General features: G+C 41.5%; 1 protein-coding gene across 2 annotated transcripts in view; it reads right to left on the bottom strand.

The window, feature by feature from the left end:
* Window positions 1-2,165: 2,165 nt before the first annotated feature.
* Su(fu) (suppressor of fused) overlaps window positions 2,166-13,423 on the bottom strand; it is a 42,267-nt gene continuing 31,009 nt past the window's right edge. The window contains exon 9 of one of the 2 annotated variants that reach the window (XM_045741136.2): window positions 2,166-7,367. In XM_045741136.2, coding sequence (XP_045597092.1) covers window positions 7,296-7,367 — 72 coding nt within the window. In that variant the 3' untranslated portion in view covers window positions 2,166-7,295. The remainder of the gene's footprint in view (window positions 7,368-13,423) is intronic. The other variant, XM_045741137.2, reaches the window with a different exon arrangement.

Genomic DNA, 13,423 nt, shown 5'->3' on the forward strand with positions numbered 1-13,423 from the left:
ACAGAGCCCAGTCCTCCGACACAGTCCGACTCAGGGGGCTTGGTCGTCCACCCCACGAGCCTGAGAAGTTATAAGAGAATCATCATTCATCAGCATAGAAACGAGGAGGTAATACTTTCATGCACTTAGAGGTCAATAAGCTCTAATACCCACCATGGAGCCACAATTAGAGGATAGGACATCCAACAAGAGACAGGCTGGGGCCTCCCAGGGGGTGCATCGTGGGTACACCCCCCACAATCGCCACATTAAGAACTGTCAGTCCGTCGAGATCAGGTTCAGCAACGAAAGGAGAATTGACAATAAAAGCGCCCTCTTGCTCGCGACGTTGGGTACCACAGTTCTACTGGTGAGTGTGTGCCTCCCCAAACACCCGGGCATCAAAACATATGATGTCCGAAAGAATAATTAAGACTGGCAAAAGGTCGGCGGGAAATGATAATTAGAAAGGAGAAGGGGGGGGGGGGGTTGAGAAAAATGAAACATAAGGAAAAGGAAAAAAACGACTTCCAACACAATTTGTGAAGACAGCAGCAGGAGCATAAAGCTTCAAAAGGACAGAGGACTGACCCATGGAACATCACTCCGGCAGCCGCCCACCACGACCCGCGTGACGACAACGGGCTGGAAAGGGAGGGGAGACTAACAATACAATACAATACATTACAATTTTATTTAGGTAAGGTACATACATACAATAAATATTTACAAGGATTGTTTGACTTATAGGTAGAGCTAGTACATACAATGCCTAAAGCCACTATTACGCAAAGCGTTTCGGGCATGAGGACAGAAAAAGTAGAGCCTCTTCCTTACCTCAACAACTGACGCCTTCTGACTCCTGTTAGCTAGCTGAGAGCTTTCCCTTCCCATAGCTCATGGAAGGCCTTACCTTAATAGTTTCACACACAGGTGGGTACAGGAGCAAACGACTGCTTACTCCTATTAGCAGGATGAGAGCTTTCCCTTCCCAGAGCTCATGGTAAGCCCTACCCCTCCTAGTTTCTCCGAGAACACGATCCTCCAATCGTTTAACAACCAGGTACGCAGTTACAGGTGGGTGAACAGGGTCAAGAAGCTCATAATTGGCTCCCAGTCAATCCTCCTTGACCAGGACTCAAATTTGGATCAAATTGTCTGCATGGTTAACTTTACACAAGTTTATATATAATTTTGCTCTTGTTAACTGTGTTTCTGCTCTAGAAGCCGATGCTGCCTTCTGGCCAGTTCTCTGGGCCCTGAAGGAGCTACTACTGTACACTGCAAATTGTATGTTTTGGGAATAAACAATGTGTTAAAAATATAATGCTGTAGTACATAGTCCCATCACAAATGAATGGTCAGGGTTCAATTCCAGCTGTGGATGGAGACATTTCAATCCATTTTACCTTATGCCTATGCTTGCCTACGAGTAAATAGGTATCTCTGATTCAGGCAACTGTTGTGGGTTACATCCAGAATAAAATCAGTTATTAGTCTAGGGCCCACAATAATTGTAAGATCTTTGTGAACTATGGATACGTAGCATCAGCTTCAACCTGTCCTTTCGCATAGTATATTGCATTTTGATAAATCCCCAAGAGCCAAAACTGTTCTATAAATCACAGAAAGCCCCCAAAATTGACGGGCTGTCCCGTTTTCATGGATCCATGGATCCTCAGGTTAAGTACATCTTTTTGTGATGTGATCACTCAAGAGGACAGGTGATTGAATACCATAATCTGGTACAGCAGACGGTACGTGTGCACGCACGCACAATACAGTTTCATTTAAAGGTCAATATTGTACTAAATTATAGTTATTTATATACCTTTACCTGAGGTACTGTATGCAATGAATGACTAGAAGGTAAACAATATAACCTGATGTACTGTGCTACAAATAACTGGTATACCCCGAGTTACTGTGCCTCAAGTGCCTTGTATACATACAACCAACACATGAGATATAGTGGTGTTATGGGTGAGAAGTAGGCATCCAACATCATGGAAACAAAACAAAAATACCTTTCAAGATAGTTTCCCAGAGTAGAACATTCTAAAGAATAAATTCAGCATTTCCATGTACAGTACTACTCTCATCATTACCATTGCCACCCTTTAAGACTAAGTGCACCTACAGGTTAATACTGTACGTGCAGTGTATGAAGGATTACTAAAACACTCTTTGCATTTTAAAAATTACTGTATATTAAATAAAATTCCAAAGGCACTGCATGACTGGACAGTTCATTTCTTCCTTGCCACCAATTGTGTTAATTAAAGGTTTGTACAATATCTACAATATCTACAAGACACACAACGAGGTTTTCAACATACCAACGGGACAAACCTAACCATGTGCATCTATGTTCATGACAAAAATTGTCACTTTCGCAAAGCATGTCCTAACAAACTATTATAGAGAGAAGGAAAAAAATAAAGGGAGTAACAAAGTATAACATGTTTTTCACGTGTTTAAACAAATATTTACTATACAAAACACACACATGCAGGACAACATATACATTTACACAAGTTACTGTCCACATAACGAACAAACTGTCATTTAAATGAATCAAAACAGAGCACACATGTGAATATGAACTAATATAACAAATTCAGTTACAAAAGTTCCCTTCCCATAGGGACCATCTACCAATACAACCAAATCTTCCTTCAAACTCAAGACTTAATGCAAGAAAAATGTAAACCATGGACTACAAAAAGTTATACCATTGTGTTACAATTACTAAATGAACATAGTGAATACACAGTATATTTTTAATTCAAACTGGATTGTCGGAGACATGAAGCCACCATTCATGTTCTCTTATTGAGCACTGCATTTTTTCCCACAATTGACCCAAGTGAAAAAATTACAGTTCTTTAGAGAAATTGGAAATACTGCAATGCTGACACTTCATGCCCCCCCCCCTCCCCCATCTGCACTAGTAGGTTAGGTTGCTAATCTAGGTTTTGACCCTTTTGATCAGGTTAAACCTCGGCATTTTTATCAGAGGGGAAATTTGACAGAACAGGCAAAGCCAGCAGGCCAGGATGTTATTACTCACAATAGAGTGGATTGCACATTCATTTCAATGAAGTACAGCATTCATGTTGACCAGACCACGCACTAGAAGGTGATGGGACGACGACGTTTCGGTCCGTCCTGGACCATTCTCAAGACGACCGAGACTTGAGAATAGTCCAGGATGGACCAAAACGTCGTCGTCCCTTCACCTTCTAGTGTGTGTGGTCTGGTCAACTTACTTTAGCCACGTTATTGTGACTCATCGCCTACAGCATTCATGTTCAAAGTACTGTACTCACATTGTATATATAAATATAATGTCATACAAAGATTTTTTTTTCAAGTATAACACCTGTCATCTCTACATTTGTTTGAAAAGAAAACAAGCAATCATAACATATAACACTAAATATACGAAAATATTAAACCAAAGACACATTAACAAAATTCTTTTGAGTTACAAAAGTTATAACACAGAAATTTCAAAATAAAAAAAAAATCCAAATTTATTCGCAAACAAAATGCAGAGCAACAAAAATATAATTAGTTGGATTCCATCTCTACACATCATTTCGCACAATCTGAATCCACCATAAACAAAGTTACACCATATTTGAGAAAAATCAATATCTGGGTATCTTGTTTTTATTGTTTATTAATTAGAATGAATTAGGACGAGAGGTGAAAGGAATGGTGCTTAAAAGAGGTTATTTCACCTATATTCAGGTCTGGTAGACTATATAGTCCAAATATATTAATTATTGGACTCTTTACACCAAAGTCAGGCAACAGGACAGCGAGTTATTTGGTGTCCTAGTTCATCTTATAACCTATTCATCTTATACTTTCAAATATTTTACATTACTTTACCACTGTTCTTTTGAGTTATGTGGCTCTAGAGGAAACCGATTTTTTTAACCTATGACTCTGCCCATTTCATGTCTTTTTTTTTTTTTTTTTAATTTCACATTGGCATCCTAAAGGATATCGAGAAACTTTTACATATTGCAACACAGGTGCTTATAATCATCGGGGCATGGCGCCAGCTTTTGATATATGACACACAAATATTTAAATTTAATTTAATATAGTCATTTTCACTGTTATCATCATTAAACAACAATTTTGTAATCTTTTGTAACAGGTTTCATTTCTGTATTATATGTATAATGTGTACATGAAAAGAATATATACCTTTTTCTCCATAAAATTACAAAAATTATTTCACATGGATGAAATTTATACGTTACCAACAGGAACGCATCAAGTATAAAATTAATATCTGACTGTCGTGTTAAAAGTACTTTTTTATATGCACCATTTTTTTTGGGGGGTATGCATTTCAAAATAAAATCAACCTACAAGGCAAGCAAATTACTAGCAATACCTAGTCATTCCAGTGGTAACTACACTTCTTGCATCTTTTCAAATAGCATGAAAGCCATTTATCTTTTATCAAATACCCAGCATACGATTTTCAGTCACTAGAGAGTACTTTGAAGCATTATTTGTACCAATAAGTTGTTCCCATTTATGTAAATGCAATCCACATGAAAGTGTACAATTCTTAACAGACTATATTCCGAGTACTTTGAGCATTTTTGTGACCCCGCCCAAATAAAAATAAACATAATAAATGACTAAACTTGATTTCTATGCAAAAATAGTGCTTCTCTTAACCACTAAACAGCACAGCTATTCAAAAGTACCACAGTGAGGTGCACATGTTTAAAAAAAAGAGTTAAGAAATCAAATGGAGAAAATAGCAGAGCTGCAGAAATAACAGAAAATAGAGGTGCCATAGGCACAATCAGTGAACACTGCCTGAACATCAGGGGTTCACCGCTGTTCAACACCCTCCCAGCAAGCATTAGAAATATTGCCGGAACAAAGGTGGATGGCACTTAGACAAGTTCTTGCCTGAAGGGCCGGCCAATCAGGCTGTAGTGGATATGTGGGCCTGCAGGGCCGCTCCAAGCAACAGCCTGTTGGACCAAGTTATCACAAGTCGAGCCTGGCCCCAGGCTGGACTCGGGAAGTAGAACAACTCCCGAAACCCTCTCTAGGTATGCTCCAGGTAAGCATATGGCAATTATATCGGTTTAAGGGTTAATATATCTTATGATCTACTTTATTCTAATAATGACTTAGCTATAAGCTTGATTCAAAGTTAGCTGCCAATAACCTCATTGGAGGTATACTAAGCAAAATTCCTCCTCGTACAAAATGGACTAGCCAGTGTATACAAAGGGTTGCAAGACAACATGCCTTCAGTCTAACACACTTGACAACCTAGCCACAATACCCTAATGGCTGCAGGTTGTACACCAAGGGTGTATTGCACTTCGTACTTATTAAGACAATTCTTAAACTCTAGAAATGAACTAATAATGGTGTGTGTATATCCTTTAAAAATGTGTATTAATTGAATGATTTACTATATCACAAATGTAATGAGACACTTCCTGCAATAATTACAAAACTTGCACAATAAATTTTTAACAAAATTAGAAAGCTATGATAAAATATTGAAACTGTATGAGAAAAATCATACAGCTTCAGTATTTTCTTAATACAAAACTTGTAAATTATTAATTGGTGTTAAATTTAACTTCAAAACATCACTTACAATTTGTCCTCATGGTTTTACAGAGCACACAACATCCTCACAACTATGCAGTTGAAAGCATATCTAAGTGGAAATAATATTTTGCTCTGTATGGGTTTCAGATTTATCACATTACTTCCAGCAAAATATCCCCTTCAATAAAGTCAACTCTCATTGTAGCATTTCTCTAATTTTGTTACTTGCAACCTTCCAGTGGGCAAAACATGCTTAACTAATATTTAATGTACATTTAAACATTTATTCAGTGTTGAATCAACTTCTTCTAGCCAAGGGAGGGGGGGAGGGGAGACAGTGAATACTGCCCCTCTATATAAAAAATAAAAAAATCAAGATCAATAATTTACAATTGATTCAGCATTCACAAGTACAGTACTTTAATATAACATTCTCCAATAAATCCTAAAATATTTCCATAACCTTGTCAAAAAGAATTCTAATCTCATAATTTCTACAGTGTATTCCCTAAAAAACACATATTTAGGGAGAATACATCACAAACTCATTTGGATGTATCATTTATATAAAACACTGTACTAATAAAAATTATTTTTGTTTTACATGACAAGCCGCTTGAGGCAATAGAAGGCACAGTACTGCCCTGAGAGTGTTAGCACATTCAGTACATTATACCTTTGGATCTACATTCACAAAGCACAACCCGCCAAACACGCGACGAAACTACGACGATGCTACAACGTTCCAGCAAGTTTTAACACCTAACAACTTGTAACAACGTTCTAATGTTATAAAAATGTTATACCAAGATGTAACAACTTTATTACAAGTTGTAACAAGTGGAAAATAGGGACAGTTTCGTTGTGTGTTAGCAGGCTATGTGTACTACTTAACATAAGTACAATACACTGAAAGTGATTTGTCAATTATAACGGGCCTTTTCTATACACTGCGTTAAAGTAAGTTATGGCAAGTGCTTAAAATTCTAATACATCTGTCTTGTTCAGCGATGCAAGTCAATCCAGCCTACTACCAGAATGTTTTTCAAAGCTTCCCTCTAAAATATAAGATTATCTACCACATCACATGCATCAAGCCCAGGTGCATAGGAACATCTTTACAAGAAAGTGGTGATCTCAGCAGCCACAAAATGCACGCACTTGTGGACACCACTTAAGAAAACACTACTCAACTGGTCACTTTGCCTTGGTTGTGGGCTTTTGTACGATGATGAGGGGTCTGTGTGACCCAAGGATGCAGGAAGACAAATTTACTGCAAAACGACATAAATTAGAACTTGCAATAAAACCCATTAAACTACCTTTTGAGAGGTTAGTACTTAACCACTGGTAATCAAATAAGAATTATTGTTTGATAAATGTTCAAGTGTATTAAACTTTTTCCATTTAGCACAAAAATTCAAACTTTCATGGACTAAATACCACTTGCCAAGTCCCATAATTCCAAGCGTGCATTTCACCCATCCCTAGTGCCACTGAGTATGAAGTAATTATAGGCTTTGTAAATATTTTCAATCTGGGATACCTTTCATTAAAAATACAGTGTAATTTTCTACAGTTTAAAAATGAAATTTATTGTTTTTTCAGAGATTCGGAAACTATCAAATTATATCGAACGTATTTGAAGATCTTTTAGCAGTAACCCTAAGCACAGATCATTTATACCAACTAAAAACTTGTTATATTTCCTCGGCAACAACAGTTATCGTCAATTTCCGGCTTGGCCACCTAAATGTTGCTGGTAATGCCACCTGAAAAAAAAGAGTGCATTAAAAATTAAAAACAAAACATTTCAATGTGTCAAGAGGATGGGTACACAAAGATAAATGTAATACAGTAATCTGATAGAAAAATTATATAATTTGCAGCCAATTTTTTTTAAATCATAATGAAACTAGAGAATGTAAAGCATAAATAATTTATTTCATTACTTCATAACTAGACTGACAGGAATTTTTAATTTATTCACCAAGTGTTGAGATAAGCACTAAAATACAATTACATATAGACATTATACATAATGTTTTAGATGTTTTTTGACTTGGAGTGTGTGATAAGCTTTCTAAACATTGTGCCATTCCCAAAACTACAGTACAGTGATCCACTGTGCCTAGTAAAGATCACAACAGAATCACACAGGAAAACATACAGAACCAATGCTACAAGACTCCTTGACCCATTTAGGACCATTAAGAATCATCATGCACCAAAGTAATTATCAAAAGAAGCAGGGAAGGCTATGTAACATCAAATGTGCGGGATATTCATAGGGCACTAAATATCACTAAGGATCCCAATACGAGAACAAAAGCACATAAGGCGAACGATATCTAAGGTATCCAAATCGCCGAGAATTCTATCGAGGGACAGTCGGGAAGCAAGACATGCACATCCTGGAAGTCGGGACATTCCACAAGGATATGCACGACCGTAAGAGACAATGAGGTTTGGACAATAAGGAGCAGGAAGGCGTTCCATTAAGTGCCCGTGAGTTAAACGAGTATGGGCAATACGTAATTTCAGCAGAGCCATTTCCCACCGCCAGTTATGGTGGTAGGAGGTAGGCCATAGGGACACGCTACTCTTAAGAGCATGCAGTTTGTTACCAGTAACAGAAGACCAACGACCATGCCAACAGGTAAGGGTTGAGGAATGAACAACAGGGTAGAAGTCGGAATAGGGGGGATACCTTTATGGGGGATACCTTTAGGGGAGATGGGACAAGAGGCGATAGCCTCCTTAGCAGCAGCATCTGCACGCATATTTAAGGACATGCCAATATGGCTGGGACCCCAGCAAAGAACTCGACTATCTTAAATCTATTGGAGATAAGAAACAGGCAATGTTGAATTTCGACTACTACAGGATGGACTGGATTAAAGGACTCCAGAGCCATAAGGACAATGTGAGAGTCAATTACAACAACAAAGGAGGGTTGACAGCGAGAAAGCAGTTGACAAAGAGCACACAAAATAGCATAAAGTTCTGCCATGAAGATGTTAAGTCTCTGGAGGCAGGTGACACATATAGGTGTGGTCAGGAAAAAACAGTAAAAAAAAAAAAAAAAAAAAAAACCCGCCTGCAGACTTGGACCCATCGGTGAAGATGGAAATGGAGCAGGAGTGTGAAGAAAAGTATTCAAGAAAGAGGCGTTTCAGAACTGTAGGATGGGTAAAAGCTTTAATTACGTGGGTCAAAGTTTCACAAAACTTAGGAAGGGGGGACCCTCCACTTGGGCAAGGACGGAACAACATGAGGAGAAATATTTGTAACACGAACCGAAAGAGAATCTTGTAAGCGAGACAACCGTACAGAAAGAGGTAAGTGGTAAAGGGAAAAGGGTCCACAGGAGGGGTACAGGTCAAAGTTCGACATAAGCGAGAGTGAGGGAGATGTAAGAACCGTGCAAGGTAGCGAAGACAGTAGTGATCACTCGATCCTGTAGAGACAGGACGCCAGTTTTAACATACAGGCTTAGGGTAGGAATCGATCGAAAGGCACCAGAGCTGAGGCACAACCCAATATGGTGCAGAGCATCAAGACAGTGAAGAGAAGAAGGAGAAGCAGACAAGTAAGCAGGTCAACCATAATCGAGTTTAGACAGTACGAGAGAGGAATATAAAGAGAGGAGCGTATGCCTATCTGCTCCTCAAGAAGTATGGGACAAGACCTTAAGTTAAGGGCCTTAAAGCATTCAACTTCAAGGTAAGAGATACGGGGTGACCGAAACAAATGAGTGTCAAAGATTAACCCCAAAAGCTTAGCAGAAACACTGTATACAAGAGGATGACCATAAAGCGACAAAGGGGGAAGGAAGAACGACCTGCTTCCGAGTAAAAGTCGTAGCAAAAGTTTTAACTGTAGAGAACTTAAAGTCATGACTGGTGGCCCAAGATGACACGGCATCAACTGTAGGTTGTAGCCATTGTTGAAGGAAAGGCGAGTCATCACCTTGACAACAGAGGGTAAGATCGTCGACATAGAGCACTGAGAAGATGCCAGAGGGAAGGGAGGAAAAAACAACATTGAGGGCAACCAGAAAAATAGTAGTGCTCAGAACACTACCTTGGGGCACACTTTCATATTGCCAAAAGGAGGCAGAGAGAGTAGTACCAAGTCTCCCTCTATAAAGGAATGACTAGAGAGGAAGCTTCGGAGGAAGAGAGGGAGATTAACACAAAGGCCAAAAGAACGGAGTTGGGACAGAATATGGTATCTCCAGGTGGTGTCGTATGCCTTTTCAAGGTCAAAAAGGTCAGCAACAACGGAGGTCTTCGCAGTAAAAGCAATCGTGCTGCAGCACTTGCGAAAGCCAAATTGAGAAGGGGAGAGGTGGTGATAGTGTTCAAAGAACCACATCAGACAGACATTGACCATACGTTCAAAGAGTTTGCAGACGCAACTCGTGAGGGCAATGTGGTGAAGGCTTTAGGGGATGTCCATAGAGATCCTTATGAATAGGAAGAAAACTGCATTAAGCCAGTCCTCAGGGACTGACGACGACTCCCAGATACGGTTGCACAGATTCCGTAATCTGTACGGAATCAGCCATTTGCCGATGTTGGTGTTGCTTCCAGGCTGCATGCTTACAGCAAACATCCCGAGCACAGTCTGCATTCCACCAGGGATGCACTTCCACATGCCCCGTGAGGTAGAGGAAGGAATAGAGCGAAAGGCAGCGTCTAATACCGTGTCACAAAAGGGGGAGGAGGGCTTGAAGGAGAGGTAGAGTGGAGAGGTTGTAAAAAGTAGCATGGAGGGTGAATAGGTTCCAGTCAGCCATTGTCAAACTGCCACCTAGGGAAGGAGAAGGGAGGGTGAAAAGAGAAAAAAGGTGACAAGGATGGGGAAATGGTCACTGTTATGGAGGTTATAAAAAAACCCATGTGAAATCTAAGTAAAGAGAAGACAAGCAAAGAAAAAGATCTAGCCAGGAGACGGGGAGAGTGCGGGAGTCCACACGAGTGGGTTCACCAGAATCCAGAAAAGACAGAGTAGAGAGAACAAATGGTTCTAGAAGGCAGCCCCAGGTGTTTGACAGAGCATTACCTCAGAGGATGTGCTGACAGTTGAAATCACCCAATAAGAGTACAGGCTCTGGTAAGGAGTCCAACAGGTGCTTAAGATCAGGAAGAGAAAGTGGGACATTTGGGGAAAGAAACAGAACAGACTGTATACCATTTACTCACAAAGATAGAGGCCACGGAACATTGGATGGGCGACTAAAAAAGTTGGGAGACGAAGGGAATATCAGCACGAATCAGGAGAGCAGTAGAGTTATGGGGCCCCAGCAAAAGCTGGAGGATGGGGGGGGGGGGGAAGAGAAAGTTATAAACACAGAAGTGACCAGGACGAGCGCCAAGTATCGGCTCCTGGAGATAGACACAGTGGTGAAAGCTGTGTTATCAGAAGTTGGAGTTCATGGCAGTTGGCATAAAATCCATGAATATTCCACTGAAGAATAGACATTGTCAAAAATAGAGAGAACAGAAACAGAGAACAAGGAAGAAACCAGACCCAAGAAGAACACAGTATACTAAGTAGGATCAGGATCAGTGAAATCTGGGTTGGGGGCATAGGAAAATCTAGCAAGGACGATGACGTCAAAGGAGTGGGAGGATGGACCAGAGGCAGATGGACCGAGTCCGAAGCGGGAGAGGGCATTGGAGAGGGGCGGTCAAGGGAATCAGGAGAAGGGGGGGACAGAAACAGGGGAGCGCACCTCATTAAGGGCAGCAACCGAGAGAGAATCGAGGACCAAGGAAACCTCCATAGCTGGGACAGGGGCTTGACCACTGAAATGGGAAGAGATATAGGGATAGAATCGGAGTTGGAAGGCAGGGAAGAATGCGATGCCTTCTTACCTGCCTAGGAGGAAAAAGGAAAGGAGCCAGGCTTATGCTTCTGACTTAGAGAGGTGTGCCAGCGACAATGTACTGGGCAACAGTCTCCTTAGTTTCAACAGGAGGAGAATGAGAGCGATCAACATGAAGATTGCTGGGAGGATGATGGACAGCAGCCTGGGCAGACAGGTGGTGTGGAGGGCCAAAAGACATTGGGGAGGGCTGTGAAGAAGGATTGAGGGGGAGATGGGAAAAAGGACATAGGAAATGGGGCAGACTGGGAAGGAAGGAATGAAACACCAGACGCTGAATGACAAGGAGGACCTTCTGTTTCAGAACATAAAGGAGCAGGTGAGGTGGTGGTGGGTGCGTCTAGGTCCAGGGCCCGAAAACAGTTTTGAGACTGAGAAAGGAGAGGAGGGTGAAGAGAGGTAGAACGCAACACCTGAGTATAAGATGTGTCAGCAAAAGAGGGGATACAGCAGACTTGGCATCACGCCTCGGGAAAAGATAAATGATCACGGTGCTTCAAATTGAGGATGGCTTCCTCAAATTTGTAATGTACACATGCGCGGGGAGAAGATAGGGTGGGCGTTACCACAATTGATGCAGTGAGCCTGGGAAGAAGAGCACTTCGTTTTAGTGACCAGAGTCAGGGGGGGCGGTCATGGAGCCAAGCACCCCAGTAAAAGGGGGTAAAAGGTGCAGTAGTCACAGTGAGAGGAGCCACTCCAGATGATGAGGTGGGCATCACTGGGGGCTTGGGGCTCAACCCTACCACAGAGGGAGGGGAGCGGAGGAAAGTAGTCGGGAGGGCCAAAGGAGTAGAATGGTCTGGGCCCAATGTAGCAGGGGCTACAGAGCCCAGTCTTCCAACACAGTCTGACTCGGTGATATAATAATATACACCTGGAAGATACTGGAGGGCCAAGTACCAAATCTACACAGTAAAATAACAACGTACTGAAGTGAACGATATGGAAGAAAATGCAGAATAGAACCAGTGAAGAGCAGAGGTGCCATAGGCACAATCAGAGAACACTGTATAAACATCAGAGGTCCGCGGTTGTTCAAAGTCCTCCCAGCACGCATAAGAAATATTGCCGGAACAACCGTGGACATCTTCAAGAGGAAACTAGATTTATTCCTCCAAGGAGTGCCGGACTAACCGGGCTGTGGTGGGTATGTGGGCCTGCGGGCCGCTCCAAGCAACAGCCTAGTGGACCAAACTCTCACAAGTCAAGCCTGGCCTCGGGCCGGGCTTGGGGAGTAGAAGAACTCCCAGAACCCCATCAACCAGGTATCAACCAGGTGCTTGGTCACCTACCCCACGAGTCTGGGAAGTTTTAAGAGAATCATTCAGTGGCATAGAAACAAGCAGATAATAATTTTATTCACGAATAAGCCACCATACCCATCATGGCGCCACAATTAGAGGATAGTACACCCGACAAGATGGGGCCCCCCAGGGGTGCATCGTGAGTATACGCCTCGCAATTGCCACCTTAAGAACCGCAAGTCCATCGAGATTGGGTTCAGCAATAAAGACGAGGATTGACAATAAAAGCTTCCCCTCGCTCAAAAACATCAGATACTATGGTTCTACGGGTGAGAGAGTGGCCTCCACAAACACCCGGGCATCAAAACAGAAAATATCCGAAAGAATAACCAAGAATGGCAAAAGGTCGACGGGAAATGACAATTAGAAAGGAAAAGGGGGGGGGGGGGAAAGAAAAATGAAACATACGGAAGAGGAAATAGCATCCAGCATAATTAGTGAAGATGGCAGCAGGAACATAAGGCTTCAAAAGATCAGGAGTCCCATGGAGCATCACACCGTGGCAGCCACCCACCAAGCGCCCTCACGAAGACAACGGGGTGGAAAGAGGAGGATCATACACCAAAGAAACAACAAACTGAATCCATGGGAAAAAATGAATTATCCAATATGTATGCTCCAGATG

This window comes from Procambarus clarkii, chromosome 19 (assembly GCF_040958095.1).
Source record: "Procambarus clarkii isolate CNS0578487 chromosome 19, FALCON_Pclarkii_2.0, whole genome shotgun sequence".
Lineage (NCBI taxonomy): Eukaryota > Metazoa > Arthropoda > Malacostraca > Decapoda > Cambaridae > Procambarus > Procambarus clarkii.